We start from the raw sequence: 25,369 nt of genomic DNA, 5'->3' as shown, positions 1-25,369 counted from the left end.
CCCATAGCCTTGCACACATCTCTAATTCCTCTTGCTTGTTCCCCATACTACGGGCGTTTGTATAGAGGCACCTTAGCCGAGCTCCAAATGCAGCCGACTCAATGGCTGGGGCAGCTGGAACATCTCTACACTGCTCCAAGCACTTATTACAGGTGCTGGCAACTGACCAGGAGTGTTGGGATGGATCAATGCTCCCCTCCCCCAACACATCTAGTTTAAAGCTTTCTTGACCAGCCTGGCAAGCCTCCTACCAAAACAGCTCTTCCCCTTTGTCAGACCAGCTCCACCAGACTCCAGTAGATCTGGCCTCCCAAATAGAGCCCCATGTTCTAAATAGCCAAACCCCTGACTATGGCACCACCATTCTAACCATTTATTAACCTGCCAAACGCGCCTAGCTTTTTTAAGGTACTCCCCTTTGTCCTGGAGAATCGATGAAAAAACTATCTGAGCTCCAGAGCCCCTAACCACCTCTCCCAGGGCTCTGTAGTCCTTCTTAATGTTCTCCAGGCTACTGCTATCTATATCTCTAGCACCCACATGGACCACTAGGAGGGGGTAACAGTCAGCAGGACTTGCTAGAGCAGGCAGCCTCTCAGCAACATCCCTGATCCGAGCCCCTGGCAGGCAACACACCTCTCTCGAGACTGGATCAGGCCGGCAGATGGGTGCCTCAGTGCCTTTCAAAGTAGAGTCCCCTACTACTATGACCCTCCGCTTTTTCCTGGAGGCACCAGTAGTGATCCTCTTTGCTGGTGCATCACCAGGATGCTCATTAGGTGTGGTGGGTGCTTTCTCGTTAGCCCCCTGCAGAACTGCGAAGCAGTTCTGGGTGGGGACATCAGATTTAGGAGGAAGCCCCTTGTCGTTAATTGTCCTCTTCCTCCTTTTTTTGTTCGTGACTAATTCCCAGCTTCCTGGGTTGCTGCCCTCCTTCTTTCCTGTATGAGCAATGCTGGATGTTCGCGGCCCCTGCACAGTTTGGGCCTGGAGCAAGCAGCCCAGCTTCCTCTCAGCTTCCTTGGCATCTTTTAGCTCTCCAACAGCCTCCCGCAGCTCAGCCACCTGCTGCAGTAGGACCTCCACCAGGGCGCACCGAGTGCAGCCCTGTCCATTGCGCACCCTCGCCTCAAGAGACCAGTCGAGGCACTCTCTACACTCCGAGGTCTGCGCCGCAGCCTCCCCTCTCATCGGCTCTGTCTGGGTGCCTACACTGGCCACCGCCGGGGCAGCGCTCCCAGAGCGGGCCCTGGTCCTGAGGCGAGTGCTCACCAGCCCGCTCGCTGCCCGCTCGCCCTGCCTGCGCCAACTGCCGCGCCACGCCCTGACTGATGTGCCACGCCCTGTTCGCCGCACTCCTGGTCGCTCGCGCTCCCTGGGATGGGTTTTACCCACTGAGGGCTGGTGCCGTCACTCCTGGCGCCGCCCCCTGTGAGTCAGCTGCTCGCGCCAGCTGAGCTGCCGGCTCCTGGGCAAGTCCTGTCGAGGACTTGAGGCTCCCTCGGTCGCTCTTGTCGCTCCGAACTGAGGCTCCTGGACGCTGTGCTTCCCCCCGCTCCGGTGTTAAAGGCGTCCTCTCTGGAGATACCTCGGCAATACAATTATCTTCTTACGGTGCTTGAAAATAAACTCTGCATTTCTAAGTAAACCATATTGTTAATAGTGTGTTATTGTGTATAAAGTATGATTAAACTTGGTGGTTATTATCTGAGCAAGGTTTTTTTCCAATATTAGAACATGCAACTTTTTGTTAATTTTTAATGTGAGCCAGAAATATTAGTGATAAACAAAGTGTGGATTTCGTTAGCTTGGCTGCTGTTTTAGGATCCTTGTACTTGAAGGCTTCAATAAACACAGCTGCCCCAAAATATATTCCATCCCCAGCTTTATCTGTCTCATATTACAGGTGGATGCTTTACTGAAATCAGTGCCATTCCTCATGTAAGACTGAATTTTGTATGTAGCTTAAGCATTACATTTGTCCTTTGGTTTTTCTATGTTAAGGAACACACACGCTTGATGAATATGTGTGAAAATAGACTTTGTATCTGTTAACATTGTCTCTTCCTTTCTGCATACCCAACGGTAAAAAAAGACATTGAAAAAGAGTGAGTCTGCAGGTGTCCATCACTTGAAATGTTAACAAGAGGCCACTAAACTTTTATAGGAGCTGATTTTCTGACGAAGCGTATAAAGAAATGCAGCCTATTTTCCTGTTGTAGAATAAACTTTTGATTCGCCCCGTGTTTCAAGGAGGTGAGCACCATGTTGCGCAGGTGTCACGGGACTCGCTTGTGGTGGGGTTTTGGTCTGCCTGTTCTTCACCCAGACTACCTTTGATTTGTTTCTTCTCCTGTTAATTTTGTCAAAATAAGCTAGGTGCTCAAGAAGCAGGGTGAAATAAGAACAAAACTGGTGTTTTTAGTGATGAGGCACTGGCACGGGTTGCCCAGAGAAGCTGTGGATGCCCCATCCCTGGCAGTGTTCAAGGCCAGGTTGGATGGATTTTGAGCAACCTGGTCTAGTGAAAGGTGTCCCTGCCCATGGCAGGGGGTTGGAACTAGATGATCGTTAACGTCCCTTCCAACCCAAACCATTCTGTGATTCTATGATTCTGTGATTTTTTTCCAGCTTACTCTGACCCAGTCCTCAATCTCCATCATGCTCTCTCAGCCACAGCAACCACAGAAAACCACGGCAAAATCAAATTTATTTTTATCTGATGCCTATCTCCTTACTTTGGATTGATTTAGTAAGTGATTAGTTTATCTGCATAATAAAGTATGATTTACTTTTCTGTCCCAATTTATTGTTTTCATTTTATAATTCTTTACTTATAATCTAAGTTTCTTGTATAATTGCTATCAATAATTACATGTAGGAAAGTCACTGCCCGAACATATAATTTGTCTAACTGGGAACTGAACCAGGTGGCAGAGGACAGGTCCTGTGCAGAAACTGTGCAGCTGAGAAACATGCCTGCAAAGCCTTCCATGCCTGAAGTATGGATGTTCACAGAATTTACAGTGCCAGTTTTTAAAGCACGACCTTAGTGTATTGTTACTTCCCCCTTAAGATGAGTCCCAAAGTGCATCCTCTGCTGTGGTGCTGTGGTAAGGTGGATGTGGTTTTAGTGTCTCCCTTATGGAGTGTGTTTGGTTTACAAGCACAAAGAAAGGCTGGCTGGGAGATGGCAGACAAACCGTGTTCTGAAGTCTCTCTGTCATGATCTCCCATTTTCTTGGGAGTGGATGTTGTGGGAGGGCTGGGGGCTTACTGCCACTAGCTTCCATATAATGATCCTGTAGTCCTGTGTAATTAAAGAGGAGATTAAGTTCATTTAGTAGATGGTTTGGATTAGGAGCATGACAACTGCTGTAAATAATTACACACTCCATACCCATTTCTTATAGAAAAAAGACTAAGGTAAATAAACTTCAGTGGTCTTAAATTAGCATTGGCAAATATATCCCTTCTCCCATCTCTTCTCCTTGTGGATAGATCAGCATGGGAGCCAAACTAGGGGCCTGGGAGTAGAGTTGGTGAGGAGAGGGGGTGTTAGAAAGTAGATTTTTCTGTGTGCAGCTGTGGGGTTTTCTGCATCCTACTTCGTCAGTCATTTGTGGTAGAAAATGGTCCACCCTCTGATAGAAAGTAGCCCTTCCCGTCATCAACTGAACAATTTGGTAGCACCCTGTGTTATAATCCTGTGATATGGTTAAGGTGGGGAGTACCTTCAGAAGTCCCATCTTTCCTTTATGGGAATAATAAGCTCAATTCAGTCCAATTGCTTGCTTATTCCTTAATAAGGCAAAAGAAAATCTCTTTCAAAATAACTATTATTGTTTGCATATGTGAGGAAAACAAATCTATTATAGAAATAACGAATGGTGCTATATTATATTGTAATTGAACATTAAATTAGGGTATTCTCTAGTGCTGTTTCAGCAACATTTGTAGATTTGAAGGATTTTCAAGTACTGTTTGTTAATATTTCTGCATAATTCTGTCTCTGCTGCACAGCTGAGAAACGTAGTTTAAGTTTGAAGGATTGACTCTTAAGTGGAAGCAGAGTTTACATCTTGACTTTAAAAGGGCAACAGACACTGAGCAGAGTAGCACTGTGTTCTCTGGTCTGTGATTCTGGTGGTCCTTTACTGCTAACAAGAATAAAAATAAGGAAATGAACATGTTTCCTTCACAGGAACCAACAAAAGCAATTTGGTGTTATACTGGGTCCATGCTACGTATTAATGCTAGTTGCAAGCCCCCTTATCTAACGTGATCATAGGACCTGGTGTGAGTGCAGACATGAAGGGACTGATCCGTAACTATCAGATCTACTGAGAGAACCATTTGATCTACTGAGAGTGATGGACTGCTTTGAAAGTCAGTCTTCCAGACTAGGTTTTTTTCTTCATTTTGAGATGTTTTTCTCAGTGCACTTAAAACCAGCTGAAAGATCACTCATAATTTTGCTCATCTTTTGTTCTGTTTTTATGCACTTTAGAAACAGAACATGCCATACATTTAAAAATTAATGAGTGGGTGTATTTCTACCTTGATTGTTAGGAATGGTTAAGTTTTGAAGCAGAAGAGCAGTCTTACTGTTGTCGGTACTTCATGTTCAGCTGCAAAGCTAACTTTCTCTTGTCTTTTTTTTTTTTTTTTCTCCAATGCAGAACTATGGTTTGGAAACAGAAAATCTAAAAACCCTTTCTCACAAACTGAATGCATCTGCCAAAAATCTGCAGAACTTCATCACTGGGAGGAGGAGGAGTGGTCACTATGATGGAAGGACCAGCCGCAAGTTACCAAATGATTTTCTGACATCGGTAGTGGATCTGATTGGAGCAGCTAAAAGTCTGCTGGCTTGGTTGGACAGGTAAAATCTTCCAAATGTGTTACAGGTAACCTGATCATGCACACGCACAAACCCCAACTTCTTTACAAAATATAATGTAGACATTGAAATGGAAACAATTCATTTACAAATTCTGAGAGGAAGTTTGTACCAATTTTTTTGTTAGGTCACCATGCCATTCAGATATCATTTCACTACAATATTTCTAAATGCACTGCAACCCTACACATGTCTGGAAATACAGTAGAGCAACAGGATGACATCATTAGTTTATATATCACAGAATCATAGAATCAACTAGGTTGGAAATGACCTTTAAGATCATCAAGTCCAACCCAGGACCACCAAGTCCACTGCTAAACCATGTCACTGAGGGCCTCATCTACATGGTTTTTGAACACTTCCAGGAACAGTGATTCCACCACTTCCCTGGGCAGTCTGTTCCAATGCCTGACCACCCTCTAGGTGAAGAAATTTTTCCTAATATCCAAACTAAAGCTCCCCTGGCACAACTTGAGGCCATTACCTCTTGTCCTATCACTTGTTACTTGGGAGAAGAGACCAACCACCACCTCACTACAACCTTCTTTCAGGTAGTTGTAGGGAGCGTTAAGGTCTCTACAACTCTGTAGAGACGTACATATTTGAATATTAATATTCACTTTAACCTGCATAACTCAGATTCATTGCTCTGATAGTATATAATTCACAAAAATGTGATCATACTTTTCATTAAATAGGTGTCAATATATACTTGAAGTGTGTGTCCATGCATGTTGCATTTTAAGTTGTTTAAATGGCAGTGAGATACCTCTGAAACTGTAGATGCAATTGGAACTGTCTTGTACTTTCACCTCTATTACCTAGGAAGTATGTGGGACCAGGACTTAAGTGCTCTCCTTTTCTGTATCTGTAGTGACATTTTTCTAATGATAAAAAGAGTAATATGCAAGTTTTTAAGATGATCATTGAAACCCCTGAAGTGGTTAAAATTAGTCTATCTCTATGTCTTACAAAATTCACCACAGTGATTTTTATCATGAAAATAAAATGCTTATCTTGATTAAAAGGTGTATCTTTTTTTGTATCCAGCAGCTGAAGCTTTGCTCAGAGTATGATCTTTGTGAGATTCACAAAATCCATCAGAATTATTTGGATTTACTGCTGTGGGTTTTGTTGTGTTTCATTTTCCTGAGGCAAACTGTATTCTGTCCCATAAATGATTTCCATTTGAAGGGTTTAAGTGAGGCATGAATCTTTTCCATTTCTTAAGATGCACTGCAAAATCTTTCTTTCGTTCAATAGATTGCAAGTACCACTGTTGCTTCTCTTCTCCTCCCTTTCAAGCCTTTCCCCAAGTTTCAAAACCAGAGTACCTAAAATTGGGCTCCTAAATTGCTATTTAGATGTTTAGCATTAGATGCACAGAGAAGCAATACAATCTCATGGAAAGAGTTTAGTATCGAGACTTGAAAAATTTGGAATATATTTTTAGTTCTGCCTCTAGACTATTTTTGTCACTGGGAAGACCTGTAGGCTTCACATTTTATCCCTGCAAATCATTTTTGGCAGAGAACAGCATATTATTCTGGGCTTTAAAACAGAAGGAACAGTAGAAAACCATGGGGGTTTTTTGCATAGGCAGATCAGCATTTGCCACTTCTTTCTATTCTTCTGGTATTAAGCAGCAAACTTTCACACACATACACACACACACATATATGTATACTTTTAACACGTTGAAAAACAATGTGGTTTTGGCATCAATATGAATTTAGTAGTTGAACTTCAGGACTTTTAGTATTAAAAGACAAATCCAGACTGTAAAATTAGTTTGTAGCTCAGGAGTGTGTTGAGCATTACCTCTTAGTGAAATTATGTTTATAAAGGCAGCTATAGTGTATTTGTCAGAGATAATTCTGTTAGCAGGTTTTAGTGTTGGTGGGAGAAGATCTCTTAAATAATTTCTAAAAAATGCATGTCAGTTCTACTGATTTATGAGCGTGTGAGCATTTTGGTTAGGTTTGTTCTTCCTTCTTTGTGAAGCCCCCAGGTTAGGATGCAGGCTCGCCAGTGACTGCGTTTTTCTCAGGGAGGGGAACTTTGGGAGATCAACAGGATTTTGCCTGTTGTATTCCTTATAAGAAGCTATTGGGGCCACTAGGGGGAGAAAGATTTTAAAAATAAAATATTTAAAGTCAGGAACTTGGATTTAATTTTATTCTGCATAGCTGTTATTATTAAATCTGGGTCCTAAATCTTTTTTTTTGGTTGGTTTTTACCACCAGTTCTATCTTTGGGGTGCAAGAGAGGGGAAAGCAAGCCATTAGGAGGAAAGAAGTGGCTATTAGGGTTATCCACCCCATTGTGTCAGCCGTACTAAGCTGCTCTTATGCAGTGTTTTTCAGGTCATGTCAGGAAAAAGCAGCTAGCGGCAGTTCCAACTTGCATAGAAATACAATAATGTGGCTTTTATGCGTAGGGAATGGTGATGACTCCATACAACTTGTGCTTCACTTGCTGCTCTAGTGAGCTCTTTTTTACGATGTTTCTATAGGACACTTAAAATCTGTAAGGACCTTGTTAAGCCAGGCACAATTATCAAGAGGAGTGCGAGGGTCATGATTTGCCGAGTTACTTTCACCATGGCTCTTGCAGTGCCACTGTGCAGGACCAATCCAAGGACGCTGTTTGTTCCAGGTCTCTGCCTGGAGCAGTCCTACTTCCAGATGTATGTCAAAGATTGAGTTTAACTGAAAATTAGGGTAGCTTTTGTTGCCAGGCTTTAAAAGTCTTCTGATTTAGTTTCATTTAGAAACTGGAAAATTTAGTAGAGAATTCTAGCTATTTTTAAAACAGGTTGGCTGATGATTTTGAGGAACATGAATTAGCTCTCCAAACATTCTGTAAAGAAACTGTCATCACACTAATAAATTATGTCCTTAAATTTTTTAGACTAATTTTAACGTCCTGTTACTTTCTCAGCCCATAAAATCTATCCTCTCTTCCAGAAGACTTAAATCCTTTAAGCACTCCATTTTCCCCCCTCAAGTCCCACTGTACCTCATGTTTTTCTTTCCTGGGACAGCTAAATTTAAGGTAGAGCTTATTACTATAGTCTTAACTTGGAAGAACTGTAATGCTCTTTGTGGAAGAGGAGGAATCCAGAGAGAACCTGTCCTGGGGTGACATTTGATGGCACCTGCATGAGATCTGTCTCTTCCCATCTTGTCTCCTTGCTCTGCCAACATACAGGTTGTTTTCATCTCTTGCTTCTACTGGTGCCATCTTCCATGTTCCTCTTGGTTTGATCTGGTGTCTTCATTCACCTCCACCACACTCCTATTGTCCTTGCCAGCCAAACACCCTGGAAATATGTATTTCCTACTGCCTGCACTAAGCAAGAAAAATTTCTTAGCTGTGCTTCTGGGCTTCCTGCTTTTGCCTGTGCTGTAGTGCTTGGGCTGCGTTACCTGAAGCAAGGGCTCCTAATACCGTGTGTCTTGTGCAGCACTAGGAAGAATGCTTTGGATCTTAGCAAATAGTAACAATAAATGCAGACTTAGAGACTAGGAGTGAGGGAAGGGATTGTTGTTCTTAGGGCTTTAATCGAGCCTCCATTAAAGACACAACTAAGAGAATGTGGTAGTTTATTTTTCAATTAAGAATTTAAGAAAATGTAATAAACTCCCCATGAGATAACTACTACAGCATTTTGCGTCTGTTGTTGTGTCACAGATTTTAATGGTTGTGAATTAGTATTTGTCAAGGAACACTGGATTTTAGTGTACTATTTGACTCAGCCGTCTGTGTGGGCAGTGATTCAATATGTCTTTCACAGCAACTCTTCTGGAGCCCTTGTTTTTCACCCTAGCACTATCCCCATTTTGGAAATAAAAAACTTAAACTGCTGCTGCAGATTACACTGAAGTCTAAGTAGTAGGAACAAAGAGATCTTGTGGAGACAGATTTTGTATTCAAAGCTTTCAGTTAGAGAAAAGCTAACAGGCTGACAAATGTGCACCAGTCTGATTAATTTACCACTGCTGTCTGGATATGTGATACCTGAACAAAATGGAGCAAGGAGATGAACAAAAAACCCAACTGTAAATAGAAATTTTTGGTCATATGAAAGACATGGGTCAACTTGCTGACAGTAGTAACAAAATGTAAAATTTTTGGCAAGTCTAGGTCTGCTTTTAGGGCCATTCAGAGTGGTTGGGTGTAATGCTTTGACTTCTGACCCCAGGTGGGCAAGTCATTTTGGCATGGGCTTGAATGTGCTAATATTCTGCAAAGCACTTCTATGTATACATAAATCCTATTAAGTAAGGCTAAAATCTGTGCGTAAAGTTAAGGACATTAGAATGCTTCAGTGGTTGAGTCTGGACAGAGAACAGGACCTCCAAGCTCCACTGTGGGCTATGTAAACTTTTTTGGTGATGCTCTGTTGTCTACAGAAGAGTGCAGCCTGCAGTGATGCAAACACTCATTGTTCATGTATGAACAATTCTAGTTGTTCAGTACACCCTTTAAGCCTGCTTTGTGTGAAAGCACTGTGGTAGCAGAACGCATTCGCCACTCAGAAATGGATCTCCCTCTTTTCACCATGGTGACATACACAATGCATACATTGTCTTCCACTGTAGGTAAAATGGGTTCAGCTGGATTTCTTTGTCTCATTGTTTTCAGTGAATGAGCCTTGGTGGTGTTTATGGTGTGACTATTTTGTAGTTTTAAATAAGAGGAACACTGTTTGCAAGCCCATAACTTCTTACTTACAAAGAAGGTGTTTCTGATTAAAAGTCTCCTTTATAAGAGACTTCATACAGTCCTGTTAGCTGTGCTAGGTTATTGCCTATCCTAACAGGGTAAATCTGTTTCGCATACAAGATGACAGGTGGAAACAAATGAAAACCCAAACAAAAAAGAAACCAAAGAGTTTAGTGATTCTTTACTCACCACAAAAATGGTGCACTTTCTGTCAATTGGTTTTCAGTCTTAAACCTGTGAATCTTATGTTTCTGTTATGCATTTCCCTTTATGCTTGTTTGAATGGTGTGCCAAACCTGTCAGTAAGTGCTGCCTAAGAATGCTATGGTACTTAACTATGGAACAGCTGTAAATGTTTAACAGAACACTCATTTAAAGAATTCCTTTATCCAGTGTGAATTCTACTGCATTCCTCCCTGATTCTGCATAAAGCAGTTCCATTAGAAATTAAATAAATTGTTTCATGAAAGCCTAAAACTATGAATTTTAGATGGATTTGGCATAAATATATATGCAGGTATATTCTACATTCAGATTTTTATTTGAATTCAGATTTCTGTTTGAGCTTAATGTGGTACCTTTGAAGACTGAGTTATATTTCTGATTTGGTTACCTCTCTCTTTGAAATATTTTTGACTATTATGTTTAATCAAACTGCTCTGAGGATATTTTCCCTTGTTAGTGAGGATATTTTCCCTTGTTAGGATGCTAAAATAAGTATGAAATTGGTCTTAAACCCCTCAAAATGTCTATTGTTATAAAAGCTGTGTACTACAACTAGTGGTGAAATGTGATTAACTTTTATTTTGGGAGAATGCTTTTACAAACAGCAGTCTGTATTTGTCCAAAGTGCAACTTTTAAAGTGAAATAGTTATTTCTGTGTATCATTTTCCCCTAACCAAGTATTATATGAAGAAGACAGATGAGGCTAAAGCATACGAGGCCAAAAAATGTTGATAATGATAATGTAGAAATACCAAGTGTATGCATCTCCTTCACAATACACATCTTTATTTGTTTGGGAAGGATTTTCCTTCATGTGCAATTAGTATTTGTGAGTATTAATAGCTGTCGAATCATATTATTTCTTAATTCTGTGAGGGAACTAGCTGGGCTATAGTGGTGGAGCTGGTTTTCTGCCAATCCTTCAGGGTGGCTTAATTAGTTAATATTAGGTAATACACTTTTTTCTTTTTTCATTCTGAAGGATGCTGATACTGCTATAGATTTTAATTATGTCTCAGTTCATAAAAGTGTATACATACATGCATGTATGTTACAGCTTGTATTATATACGTATAAACAAAATCGTGTTTCAGAGGTGTTTTATTACTTATCTCAAACACTGGTTTAAAAAATGTGAAAAGAAACAGTAGCTCTGTCATGCCTGGTGTTAGGGAAACCTTATTTCATATAGATTAGGGACTTGAAGTTGATTGAATTTAATGTTAATTGAAACAACAAAAAAAACCCCAGAACATTAATTGTAAGGGTTGGGTTTTTTTTTTTCCCTGTGAATGAGGTATTTAGAAGCTCTTCATCTCACTGGAATCTGTCATGTCTAATAAGGTGCAGGCTCACAATGTGGGTTTGTGCAGTGGAAAAATTAAGAGGCTCCCACTTTTCCAGCTGCATGCATTATCACAAAACATGTCTGAACTTAATTATCCTTGAAACCTATTACTCATTTGTGAAAGTGGCTTGAAAATGGCTAACGACTTCAAATGTTTGAGAAAGCAGGAGAAAAGGTGAGAAAGGGCCAAACCAACTTGCGCGTGCATGCAGAAGCACTGATGTGATTTCTTAAGATGTCAGGTGTAGAAGAGGTAGACAAAGAATGGAAAGGGGAAACCAGCAGAGGTCTGGAAGAGAAAATGAGTGGAAAGTGCCTGTGGAAAGGTGGGTGTGCTGTGGAGCTACATAGTGTTTTCATGTGGGTGTTGCAAAGGAGGAGAATTACAAGGAGGTTTTGAAAGTAGAACAAATAAATTACAAGAGAAATTTTGTAAAACAGGTTCCATGAATAGGGAAACGTATATTGTGAAAGGTCTTCGAAGTTACTGAGAGAGATGAGACAATGGGACACTGAAGTCGATGTCGCAGCAGGAAGTGGAGCAACATATGGCCCCAGTCTGAGGCAGTTCTTCAGTTTTTGTTTAACTTAAAGAGCACTGAATTGGACAGCAAATATGTTGAAAATTGCAGTTGTCTCTGGGACTTTTCTTCACTGGAGCCTTAGGAGTTACCTGAGACTTGAAGATCCAAGGGACTGTGAAAGATGTGGCTTTGAAAGAAAAGAGTGGAAGTTGGAAGCTGATGGAAATAGCTTAGCCAAGCCAAGGAAATAATTTTTTAAATGTAGAGAGAAGTGGTCTAATTAAACAAGTAATTTGTTCTACATGGTGTGTTTCTGATGCCTTGAAAAAGAAAGTGTTTTAGCAGCCAATTGAAAAGTTACAGTGTATGGAGGCTTTATTTGCGTTTTTACATATTGTTTCACCTGTTCAGTCAATAATATTGTGCTGTATTAAAATTGCAATCAGTGAATATATTATCAGTAAAGAGGGCTTTTTGTCAGACTGGTGTTTCACACTGTGTCTTTTATGAAATCCAATCAGTGATCCCACAGTGAAGTTTCTGTTAATATTTTGGCTGAAACTGCTGGCATGTTGTTATGCAAAGTCTTGCTGGACTTTCACTGTTGAAATTGAGTCTTGGGATGTAATACCAAACTACATTCCCTTTGGTAGTAAATATTTAAAAAGGCCCTTACTATTTCCCCTGCTGCTTATGCAGTAGTGCTGTATAGTTGTGTGTGCAGATTGCCTCCAGGGTAGTGGTCTGAACTTTGAAGGAAAGGGAATTGCAATTTTACTGGTCCAATTTGCAGCAGTACCCCAGAGAGGCATCAGCAGAAACTGAGGTGAGAGAGGTGGTTTATAACCTACAGAGACCTCCAGAGGATGCAGCTCAAGGACCCCTTATGTTTTCTGCAGGAGCAAAGTCTGTTTAACATGGACCTGTCTCCGTATCTTTCCAAGTTGTGAAGCACTTTTCAAAATATTGCATATTAGTTATTGATTTTTAGTAGTCTTCTCCCTCCTCCTGGCACCCTTGCTGCCTGCTTCATATGCTGTTTTCAGTAAATCTTCACTGTGTAAACTTCAATGTAACAAAATGAGTAATGTCTCGGTCCCTTGGCCTATTCTTTAATGTCAACAAAGTTTATTTGGGGCATTTCTAACGATCTTCACTAAGAGCAATGTTGGTAAAAATGTCATTGTTTTCCTCATGAACTGTGAAACCAAACTAAATTGGAAAAGTATGAGAGAAGATGATGCAGTGTTAGAAGTCAAAGCCTACCATGCGATTTTCCTTAGAGAAATGCTGGAGGCTTTGAAATGTCAATTAGATTCCAGTTGTGTAATTTGAGGATGAAATTGTATTAACACCCATGCTTAATGTAAAATAATACCATTTGCTGCCTTGATTCCATTCATCTTCAATAAAAGTGAGTTCATAAATGAACATGACCTTTTTAAATCAAAGTTTCAGGTAGATTTCAGAACCTCAGCAGTTACAATTTTGAAAGGAAAAATATCAGTGTTTTTGTACATCTTGGCTAATGTAATTTTTTTAACACAATTGTTTCATAACCAAGCTATTCAGTCACCTTTTATACTTTAATATGTTCACATGTCTCCTGAACTTCAGTAATAATCTGTGCGTGTGTCTGTGGGTATGCCTGCTGTAGTGTGTACTTAGTGTACAGTTGCCATATACTGCATAAAACTTGGAGTTTGAATTGTGATGTGTCAAATAGCTTTTGTAAAGCACCTTTTGGAACTTAACCACATGCTGTCTACTAAGTTCCCACTCTCTTGTTGCTTTTATGTTTCTTAAATGCTGTATAGCTTCCAATTTCTGTACTTTTATTTTAAAAAGAATGTATTGTTTTTCTCCCTATAAAATACGAGCAGAAAGTATATGTTGTTGTATGATGTATTACATCAAATTAAGACAGCTAGACTTGAGTATGCACCTCAAAATTCATTCTATTTTACGAACCGTCAGGGCTGAATTGGGAGCTCTGGGGAAGAAAGAGGGTGTTCCTTAGAACGAGCAGATGGAGAGAGGAGTTCACATGGTTTTTTTAATGGACAGTTCCAAGTCTAGTGCAGGACTAAATTTTAGCCTGCACAAAAATTTCAGTAATTCTGTACGTGGAAAAGAAACTTAGAAACCTGTTAAGAACCATAAGAACTATATCTGTAGTCGCCACTTGGACCTGCTTATAACAGAGTTCTTTGTACTGGAAACTTGTCTCTAGACTTAAAAAAGGAAGGCATAAAACCAACCACAGCTGTAAACCAGGTGTATACAAACATGTATGCTCTGAGAAGTGATGAAAGAAGGCAGCTGGGGAAGGAACTATTCACCCAGCTTAATTTAAGGGCAATGACACAAAGTATTGTTTAGAGATCTTGGCACACTGCATGATACATTGTTAGTTTATTCAGACATTATAATCCTTGTGGTTCTCTGCTACCATTTTCTGTTTCAAATGTTTGAAGCAGCTATGTATATTAGGGAGAAATGCCATCTTTGCAATGCTAATAATGCCCATAAAAACCTCATTTGCAACACTGATTGAGTCAAAATCTTGACACCTCCTGTAGAAAATAAATACCAGTCCTGCTTAGTGTTTGGCTACTTCTGGAATACAAAAAATAGGCCAAGTTGAGTTTATAGTTTAACACGGACTCTAAAGACAGAAATCAGATGACTGCCAGCCTCATTAACCAAATACATTTTAGCAGTGTCTAAAAAGCAAGCAAGCTTCTAGGTAGGCAAGCATTTTAAACATTGTAATGTGAAATTTTGTGGTTTAGGGTACATGTAGGTGACACCTGCAAATGCTGGATCAACTTTTCATTTCACTAAGCATGTCTGATTGTAGTACAGTATGAGGGATGTTGGGTTGTGCCTCCAGTTTACCTTTTGCAGCTGCTACTGAGGAGTGATGCATCTCTGGGTCTGAATGTTATTCCCCGATTTGGATAAAGATTTTACTTCTGAGTCCCTCCAGTACTTTTAGCAGATATTAGATCAGGTCCCAAGAATCCCAATGAATCAGCCAAATGCTTTTCTGATCTGATTCGTATCTGGACACCATTTGTATCACAGGTGGAAGTGATGCCTCTGGTTGAATACTCATTATGAGAGTATTCACAAACAAATGCAGAGGGCAAGGTGGGCTTTTTCTGCGGGAGTAAAGGCAGTCTAAACTGGAAAGCTGTGAGGATTAATTATAGAATTGTTTAGGTTGGAGAAGACCTTTAAGATCATCGAGTTCAACCATTAACCTAGCACTGCCAAGTCTACCACTAAGCCGTGTCTGTATGTACCACATCTACACATCTGTTAAGTGCATCCAGGGATGGTGACTCAGCCACTTCCCTGGGCAGCCCGTTCCAATGCTTGACAAACCTTTCAGTGAAGAAATTTTTCCTAATGTCCAATTTAACCTCCTCACAACTTGAGGCCATCTCATCTCATCCTATTGCTTGATACTTGGGGGAATTTCTTAAAAAGGAACTTAAAAACTGCAAAACCAAGGAGAGATTAATATTTTCCATGGATATGTATCCTGTATTTTACAATTTGAGTAGTACCTTTTAGGTATTCTGTGTGATTTTAACATCTCTAGAAATAATGTCTATTAAGTACATTGTGCATCAGTGAAGCAAGCAGATATATGCTAGTGCTATTCAACATTATTTTTCTTCTTTTTTTTGTTTTAGATCACCTTTTGCTGCTGTCACAGATTACTCAGTAACAAGAAATAATGTCATACAGCTCTGTCTGGAACTAACAACAATAGTACAACAGGTATGAGACCATCTGCTTAGCAATTTATTTTTTCTGAAATTGTAAATGGCTATTACCTTCTTCTCACAATTTTCTTACTCTATCAATACCATTTTCTAACAAAAGTAAGGGAATATTAGTACTTAGTAAGTTCCTTATTAAAAATTCTGCTTTCTGGTTTTATAATACTCTTTTGGGTTGTGCTGTGTGTAGGCTTCTGCATATCTCAATGGTAAGATTCATCTTGGGTCCTTTAGTCTACTATCGTCACTATAAATTGGTGAAATCTGGTTGATAATTTGCATATTTAATTTGTTGGTTTTTTCCGTTAATTTCTAATTGACTCTCTGGTTCAGAAGGTCTGTATGTATTGGACTTTAGTCATCTGCTCTTTAATACAATTCATATCATCTCTACACGTGGGAAGATGACACATGTCTCCATGAGGCTAGAATATTTTGAATGCATTTTTGTACATCCTACCTTCGAGAAATCCAGAAGTAGGTTCTGAGAAACACTTGCTTAATGGGCTTCATTTGGGAGTGCAAACTAAAGAACCTTCTCTACCCTTCTGTTGCTTCTCTGTAGTGTAGGTCTGTCCCTATATTTGGCTGTGGTTCTGCTGAAACTGAAAAGTCTCTTTAGCCACAAGTTCAAACTAATGTTGGTACCAAATTCTATAAAAATAACCTAGGAAGTTAAAATAGTTCAGTTGAGCATCATCATTTACCCTTATTCATGTGTTTCTGAGACCAGTCTGCTGCTGATGACCGTGAAGGGCCTTGTTACCATCTTATAGCATCAGTTGACCTTGTGGTGCAGCAGTGCCCATCATGCAGAAGGGAAAAGAGTCTAGTGAGAGTTGCCTCTCCTGGCGCTTCAGCAACCGCAGAGGGAGGGGAACACTGCTGCCAAGCAGAAGCTTGCACTTGAGAAGTTGGAGTGGAGAAGAAGGGAGAGAATGGGCTAGGTAGGAGCACTGAGGAGACTTTTTCAGGTTTTCAGAAGCACCACTCCAAACTGAGCAAAGCTACGCTTCTCCTGTGGCCTCTTGGCATGACTTTCTATGATGATACTTTCCTTTTTATAAAAGAAATGCATTTTTCTCTGACCCTTTCACAAATGTGTGCAGTTAGATGATTCGTTGAATTCGCCTCCCACCTGAACTGGAGACGAGCATTATTGTTAGTCCCGTGTTCAAGCTTGGAAAATGAAAGTTTCTCACTTTTCTATATTATTGTTGTTATTATAGTTATTATTGATTTATTTTATTAATTTATTATTATTTTCCCTTAGTTATGGGGGAGAGGGGGGTAGTGTGGAAATGGAGCATGGGCTGTTCTCTCCCCACAGGCCACGCAGTGAGGGTCCCTGTTTGCTTCCCAGGTCCAAGGGCCAAAGGTCCGGTCCTGTCCTTCAGCCACCCTATGCTCCCCGCAGGGCTTCTCGCTGTCACCCTGCCTCAAAATGGGAGGGAGGTGCCTTTGGTGGTGGCTGTGGAAGAAGAGCGCAGGCCTTCATTTTCTCGGCTGCCATTTGCATGATGCTTGTTTTTTATCTGTTCTCTTGTGGCTTGTGTTCTTGTTCAGCTTGCCTGCTTGACATGGGGTCATTACCCCGGGAAGAGGAGGGCATTCCTTCCGCATGGCCAGATGGCTCATTTTCCACAAAATTAGCTGTGAATCACTACCTAGTTTTTCAACTGAGGGGAAGAGCCACCTGATCCATTTTCATGTGTCCACTGTAAGTTAGAAAGTGGGTAAAATATCAACCACTGCAGTATATCCCAGGAATTAGCTCAATATCAGTTCATTTTTTTTCACAATCATCTGTATCTATGATACCACCAATTCGCTATGTATAGGTAAGTATTTTTCTATGTATATTTTTCAGTATGAATGAGAACAAATTTTATTATTTAACACCTTTGGAGAACAGCAATTTTATCTTCACCAAAACTGACATGATTCCCTAATTAGGCAGCAGTTCACTACATGAATCCATATTTTGACATCAAAAAGAGCATTTAAGTGCCTAAATTTAAGCATGCTCTGAAATTGAATTGGGCTGTAGTCAGAAGAAAAATAATTAAAAATTCCATTAGTAGTCCCAAACACATGTGGTTTGATCTCTACTTAAAACAAATGCATTCCAACATAGCATTTCAAAATGTTTTTACTGACCTTTTGTTTTATATGATCAATGAACATACTGAAAATCCTCATTCTGCTTTCCTAAGGCTGTGAATTGAATGTTTCAATATCATCTTATCAGGATCTGTCTCAGAATCTGTTTTCTTTTGTAAGCAAATTACTTCATAGTACTTCACTAACTTACAATGATTAGTTTAAAATATTTTTTGTTGTTTGTGCAAGACCTACAGAAGGCAGTGTTGCTATTGGTTTTGTAACACTAGCTGACAATAGATTTTTATAAAGCTTGATGGTTTATTAAAAAATATACAGGCTGTACATTTTCTTGTATATTGACTTTTTTAAGACAATTTTTTCATTTAAAACAATTTAAAAATAGAACTCCGGTGTTCATCTCAGTAACTGAGCACCAGCAGGACTGAAGTGTGTGTCGGGGGGGGGGGGGGGGGGGGGCGGGGTTTGTTTGCTTGGTTTTGGGCTTTTGTTTGGTTTTGTGGTTTTTTGGGGTTTTTTTGTTTGTTCGTTTGTTTTGGTTTTGGATTTTTTTTTTGTGGGTTTTTTTTTGTTGTTGTTTGTTTTTTGATTTTTGTTGGGGTTTTTTTTGTGTTAAGTTACTTCCAACATTCAGATTTATTAACCAAAAATGAATTCTTTAGTTAAGGTGGAGAAAAAAAAAAGCTAAAATTTAGCTGGCTTGCTTGAATAATTGTGCACATTTTGAGGCTAATTGTAATGTCAGTGTTTCTTCATAGAATTAAGTGTTGTTGGGTCATCCCTTCCCCTACCCATTATCAGTATTAAATGGATAATGAAGAAAAAAAGTGACAGAATGATAGTGCTTTCTTAGCTAAGAAAAGTCTGAGAAAATCTGAGTGCCTGTGCTTTATCCTTTGAATAATTTGAAAAGTTGGAGTTATAACATTGACTTAGAGACAGACTTTGGAATAAATTACAGAATGGCACATACTTTGTTTTAACCATTTTGTTTTCTATGCGTGTTGCACAAAGTCCAGGACCCAACTAACAGGCCAGCAAGCAGTGGATATTTGCCAGTGGAAGCAGGTTCCTCAGAGCGCTGCAAGTTATCGTTGTAACCTTCTTTGCATCCACACTAATCATCTGCTTGTACGCAGCTGTTATATTTCGGCTCAGGAGATATTTTTCTTTCCCTTAGGACTTTAGGATATTGTTTCATAGGCGCTTTCTGCAGGTTTTCACTTTTAATACCATCCTCCTTGCAGATGGCTTATTTGATTCAGGGCTTGCATTCTTGCTTCATTTTTATAATTAACTCTTCCCTTGCAGCAGAGCACTGGAGGAAAAAGATTTAAATAACAATTCTATGACTCTATCATGGTTTTTGCTACCATTCCCTTGCACTCTCTGCCTTGCTCTCCTACACCTATGTGTCTCCCCATAGGAACCAGAGCTGAGAATTACCTGTGTTCTCTGTTTACATTGCAATAAGTAAAGAAGGCCTGTTCGTTCTTCATGGTACAAGATAGGTGTTAAAGGGATATGGGTGTAGAGGATGAAGGGTGTGTTTTGGGTTCTGCTTTTTTCCCTTTTGGTTCATTCATGAATTTAGGTTTGTGTTGCAGAAATGTTCCAGTCACAAATGGCATATAAGGAAGAACATGAGTGACTCCTTGTCTTCATGGTGTTCATAAGTGTCTTGCTATTGACTTAGTTGGGGTGTTCAGCTTCAGAGGGTGCCAGGAACTGGTCCTTTTAAGTGTGCTTGTTTTGTTTTAGAAAGGTAGCAGTAGCTACGATGACAACTGTAAGGAAGAGAAGGTTTATTGCTTTCTTTGGCAATCTGTAGGTGGCTTTTATTATCATTCTCAATGCTCTTATTCCTCAGGAACCCATTAGGGTTTCACTAAAGAAGCTGTCTTCTTTAGAATTAAAACCCTAGAAGTCTTGGGAATATCCAAAAAGTTGAATTTTGTATTGACTTTGTAAGTTCTAAGACAAGTAAAGAAAGCTTTACTGTTGAAAACTGTCATTCTTATTATTGCTGCTTGGTAGTGATCATTAGTAACAATGGCCGCATGTTTTTTAGTTTCCTTAATCAGCTTTCACAATGATTTGCTGTGTTTATTTAGTTTTAAAACCACTGAAGTTTATCTTGCAGCTTTAAAGTCTTATGGGATTTATTTTTCAAGATGTTCCAGCAGACGTATAGCTGTAGGCCTGTAAATACTCCTTTATAAAAGCTTCACTGCAATTACTTCTCTGGCTAAACACCTTTTTGAAGAAGGACTATGTGGTGGAAGCAATTCTGTGTAACAGGGTGGAGATGGAGAACAGTCACTTGGCTGACATGGATCTGGCTTGAACAGTTGTCACAGAACATACTTCTGACATCATCTGTGTCACAGCAATGTTTTGACATAAACTCAGATTCTGAATGGCATGGGATGAGAACCTGAGTGGTGCAGTTTGGGAGGTGGTGGCTGGGATGGAAGATAGCTAGGAAAGACCAAGACAGCCATTCACAAGTACTCTATCTGGACGTATAGGCACCTGAGATTTTGCGCTAAAAGTTCTCATATAAAGCACATACAGAAGTGCCCTGTGCACTGCCTCAGCTGAAAGATTTGGCATTTATTGCCATTTAAAGATATTTGAGAATTGTAAAATTGTCTATATACTCCATGCCCTGATGGACTTACTTCCCTTGCTAGCAGAGTAATTTTTGTTGGGTTTCTAGCCATTGTTGTCTTTGAGATAAAAGATACTGAAAAGGATCACAAATTATTTCTTGAGTAATGCACTGTTTTGTATGACATTGTGGTTTTTATAGTCAAATGTCTGTAACGTGACGGATGTTTCAAATATTAAGTCTCGCTGAGAAGCTAAGTGCAGGCCGATTTTCCAGTTTAAAGGATAAAAAGGAAATTTACTTTCTTAGCTCCCTGCCCTGACTCAGAATTCAAATGCAGCAATATAAAATGGCTCTATTCATTTGGTAAGGACAATACCAAATATGTGAATACAGAAGAATAATGAATAACCTTAGTAGTATTGTTACAAAGTATCTCTCATAAAATCTGTTCTATCACAATTCTTCACTTCCGTTTTTAAGTCCTAGTTATTAAGGACTTTAAGGACTCACTAAATATAGCTTAAAAATTTTGAATTTTAGGTCATACCAAGTAGCTAATTACCTCAGGTATCTTTAGCTAATAAACTGACTTTAATAGTTTAGTGGTGTGAATGTTTAATTGATTCCTCATTAAAGCTGCTTTGCGCTTCCAGATTGTTCGGATTTTTAAAGCAACATGTGTTTGATGAAAACAGTTGTTCATTAAATTCTAAACTTTTTAATTTAAATTTTCAACATTATTCCTTCCACCCCAACTTTGTTATCAAATGCTTGCAGGAAATTCTGTGTTGGCCTACAGTGGTAATAATCTCTCCCCTGCCACCTTTCTGCTGCCCCTCTTCTCCCTGCTTCCACTACCCCTTCTTTTTAATGAAAATACTTCATGATGAGGAGGCCACATTCTTGGAATTTAAAATATATATGTGCATAGTACACTGTTTATACAAAATTCCCCATTTCTGATAAGCGTACAAGTAGGTCGGTAAGTGTACAAGTGGGTAGCTAAAGAGATATGGTGAAAAGTTAAAAACAGCACCAAAAAAGCCTCCTTTTTATGTCTGCCTATAGTACATGGAATCCAAATGGTATTCATATGAGAGCGCTATAACTCGTTACAAGTAACACTGACAGAAAGTTAGACTTACCTTGTATCCTTCAAGCACTGCTCTTATGCAGGATTTTCTGTTGTGTTAGGTTCAAAGCAGTGCTCAGAAGTAGTGGTGTTTCAGGATATGTATTATCCTATGCAGTTCTTTTCTTCACATTTGGAAAGTCAATGTATAAGGTAAAATACAATTTAAAATATTGCTGGAAATATGAAACTGTTTTTTGTTTACAAGAAGCTATATCAAAGTTTCAATTTATGCTCTTTAGCAATGTTTTTCTCTTTTTCATAGTAGAGTAGCTTATTTCTCTATAGCACACTTTTATGGAAAATTTCAATGTAATTTCTTGTAATGTAAAAAAGTGCTTAAGGTGCTTAACATTGATGCCTTTCTCTGATTCTGGTAGTTTATTTCTGCTAGTTTATTATACTTTTTTTTCTCCCCCTTGAAATGGCTTACTTGTAGATATATTGTTGTCTTTTGTTTTAAGTTTTGAAGTCTTTCTTGAAATGGATTAGGCATGGAACCGCTTAAAGGTTAAAACATCAATAATAGTCTATCGGGATATGAACTACTACTAGAAATCATTTGATGCCTCATTAGTTGTTGTTGAGATGTATGCTGTAAAGAGGTTTGGTTTTCCTAAATTGTTTAGCCTGATAGGACATTTTCAAAGTAGCTTATGAAGCCACTGCATACTTTGATAAATAACCCACCCTGTAAAGTCCTGTGAATTTGTTAGCTGTTTTCTTTTCCATTCTTAGAGAAAGTAGTTTCTTTTCTTAAGTGGATGGAAGGTAAAAAAGAAGGAGTGGGGGGTGAGGGAAGACTGCTGAGTATATAAGAAGCTTAGTGACCAGAAAGCAAAAATGGATTGGTGTTGGCTTGTTTGTTTGGGTTCTTTTTTTTTTCTGTTTGGTTGTTTTTCTTCCAGATTAATGAATGACAGCCTCTGAACATGGGGAAAACTGAAACATGAAGCAGAATAATTTGTGGGGAAGAGAGTAGTTGTTTTGATGGAGCATATGCTGGTACACCAATGCAGCTGTTAATTTTTTCCAAGAAAAGGAGCCTGAGTGGGCCCAGGTGATGGTGAAAGAGTCAGGGATTGTTGAGTTAATTTACGCACTCATGGAAGCACATGCAGAAAGTAGCAGAAAGTTGGTGGAAACTGAGATAAATTGTAGACAGGGGAAAAAATATATTTTACATGTTTCCTTTAAATAAAACATTTTTTTCTTACATTGATTGTTGTGGGCACTGTGTCAGTCAGTGAGTGCTGAGTGACATCATATTTTCCATTTGAATAGAGGCAGACAGAGGATATGCCATGCTTCCTGTGTAATTCTTTATAAATGCTGAATTTAATCATTAATAATGATGGATTAAGATAACATTGGTTGTAACAGTAGAAGACTCTTACAGCAGTAGAAGACTTTGTATTTCTTTTAGTTTGGAAACTGATTTCCCTTTCCAGAGACAGAATGGTCTCTGTCACCAGGTGCAGCAAAGCAAGATTTCATTTCAGTATAGTGAATTACAGAACCTGTGTGTTGCTGAGTAGCTAGCAGAAGCCTTCACCACGAATAAGTGTAAGGTTTATCTTTATTTCAGGAATATACTGTGAGGGACATATGTGTTTGCTTAAATCCATTAAAAATACATCAAGAATTTCAGATGATCCAATATGAAACATTTAAGTCATAGTGAGCCTGAAATGCCATCTACCTATATATCATTACTTTTTCTCAAGTTCGGTTAATTTTATTTCCTCCATTGACAGGAGGAACTATATGGAACATGAAATATTTTGCTGCAATTGTGTTTTATAAACCAGAATTCTTTAGATGACAGTACTAGAGGAAAAGCAAAAGTGAAAAATTAAGACATTATTTACTTGTAAATGGTTTGGAAGTGACATTGAAAACTTAAAAGCTGCACGATACATCGTGCTACAAAATTTATTTTGCATGTCAGGAATAAAAGATTGAGTTTTGAATGCATGATGCTTATTTTTCTGAATTAGGTGTGTGGAAAAAAAGGTGTTTTGACTTTGTTTTTTCTCCTTTGTGTGGAACGTTTTTGCCTCATTTTCAACTTCTCATCTGTTGATACTTTCAGTGGATTTTATTTTTACCTGCTGAGAATGTTGCTGCATAGAGAAATCACCCAAAGAGCTGAAATTCAATTTAGACCACGTAAGCACTTAGGTTGTAGCAGGATATATGAGCAAGTATCAGTGTGATTTTAGTCGATGCTAAAATACTTGCTTTGGTTTCTGACCTAATGGTATATCAGCTCATTTTAGAAATGGCGTAGCAGGAAGAAATGTTTCTATATGCAAATTAGAACTAATAAGCAAGCAGATCCCAAAGGAAAGCAAGATGATGTCTTTTACAGAAAGGAGGATAGAAATAATTGGAAATGGAAAATAACTTCAGAAATATAAAAAAGAGCTTAATGTACACATTGCATCTCTCTTAATCCAGCAAGCAATTTTTCCCAGTAGTTGCTTGATCTGTGGGTGATTTATGTAAGTTGTGTTAAATTTTTACATGAAGTATTCTGTTACTATGGTGATAGGTGCCACTCCACGCAGATTGTTCAAATAAAATTAAGGCAATTCTTTGTACTCAGTAAGCTAGGTAATTGCTATTAGTTTGTACACAAGGGTTATGAACTTGGAGAACTGCAGTTTCATTAAATATTCAGGGAAATGCTCTAGACTTTTAGAAGCATTTGTGCAGGTTGCATAGGAAAAGTCCTTTTATGTAGCATTTATTTAATACCTTGCATTATGTATTTCACAATAGATATTTTTTTCCTCTTCTCTTAGTATCTTAAATTGCGTGTGCTCACTGTTCTGTTTTCTCCTACCTTTGTCAGTTCTTATGCATGTTTCCGATGGGGGAGGACAGAGTGGGTTGCTGCAGATGCAAATGAGCTCTGGCTTCAGTGTGGAAGGGCAAGGAATAATAGAGTAAGGATGCCATAGACCAAGTGGCTAGAAACTGCAGGAATTGAATGATTTTAGTGTAGTGGGAAAGAAAGTGAGTATTTCTGAACGGCAGTGGGAATAAAATCGACAGGATTTGTGTGGGAAGCGAAGAGGAGTTGAAAATGGCACCCAGGTTGTGAGCTTGTGGGACATAAGGTGGTGGAGTTGTTGACAGAGATAGGGAAAGAGAGGGGGAGCAGGGAGGGTTTGGGAAGAAACGTGATTTCAGCTTTTCAGCATACTGCGTTAGGGCTGGTGGCAAATATCCAGAAGGAGATTCTGAACTGCGAATGTGAACAGAAGGGATGAGAGATCTGTGACTCATCTGCACAGAGATGATAATTAAAGCAGCACGATTTTAGGAGGCTGCTGAGCAATAGGGAACTGGTTGCAGAAAAGGGGAGAGTTGAGGATAGAGCTCCCTGGGACTGTCACAGTCAGAAGGAGGAGGAACAGCTGTGACAGATTCCTCTTGGAGTAGCTCAGTGGTAAAAAAAGTCAGGGAAAGCATGTACTTTAGGACATCCACTTACAAATACAGAATAGGTTTCACACAAATGGCTGTGTGATTTTAAAAATTCATGGCAGCAGCCAAGGATTTCCTCTCCCTCTTTCTCTGTTCCAAACATTTTTACTTGTCAGTGTCCCCAAGGCCCACACTTCTTGTATCCAAAATCCTGTTAGACCTCTCAAAATCTAAGATGTAGAAAAGCACCTCAGGACACCTCTGCCTGTGTCATGCTCTTAATTCGTTGCCTGTTGCCAGAGGAGAATGTTATCTGCTTGCCAGCTTCTGTAGCTTTGAGGGTATTTAAGGGTTTCTTGTTTCTTGTTTTTTCGCAGGCGGGTTGGAGGGAAGGGGACTGAACAGAGCTGTATGTCTGCTGATTTGTATTTTATTATTCTGGTAATTACTCAGACGTATGTGTAAATCACAGCCTGAAGAGAGTTGCCTAATATTATTCAATTTCTAATCTTCATGCTCTATAGAA

At 39.2% G+C, this 25,369-nt stretch overlaps 1 protein-coding gene across 10 annotated transcripts in view; it reads left to right on the top strand.

Moving 5' to 3' along the window:
- The window catches only part of CNKSR2 (connector enhancer of kinase suppressor of Ras 2), a 220,460-nt gene that overhangs the window by 48,363 nt on the left and 146,728 nt on the right, over positions 1-25,369 (top strand). For all 10 annotated transcript variants that reach the window (XM_030476537.1, XM_030476541.1, XM_030476540.1 and 7 more), the window contains exons 3-4: positions 4,683-4,885; positions 15,443-15,530. In XM_030476537.1, coding sequence (XP_030332397.1) covers positions 4,683-4,885; positions 15,443-15,530 — 291 coding nt within the window. The remainder of the gene's footprint in view (positions 1-4,682; positions 4,886-15,442; positions 15,531-25,369) is intronic.

The sequence above is a fragment of the Strigops habroptila genome, chromosome 2, assembly GCF_004027225.2.
Source record: "Strigops habroptila isolate Jane chromosome 2, bStrHab1.2.pri, whole genome shotgun sequence".
Lineage (NCBI taxonomy): Eukaryota > Metazoa > Chordata > Aves > Psittaciformes > Psittacidae > Strigops > Strigops habroptila.
Note: the sequence above shows the minus strand (reverse complement) of the source record. Positions and strands in the feature narration are given on the sequence as shown.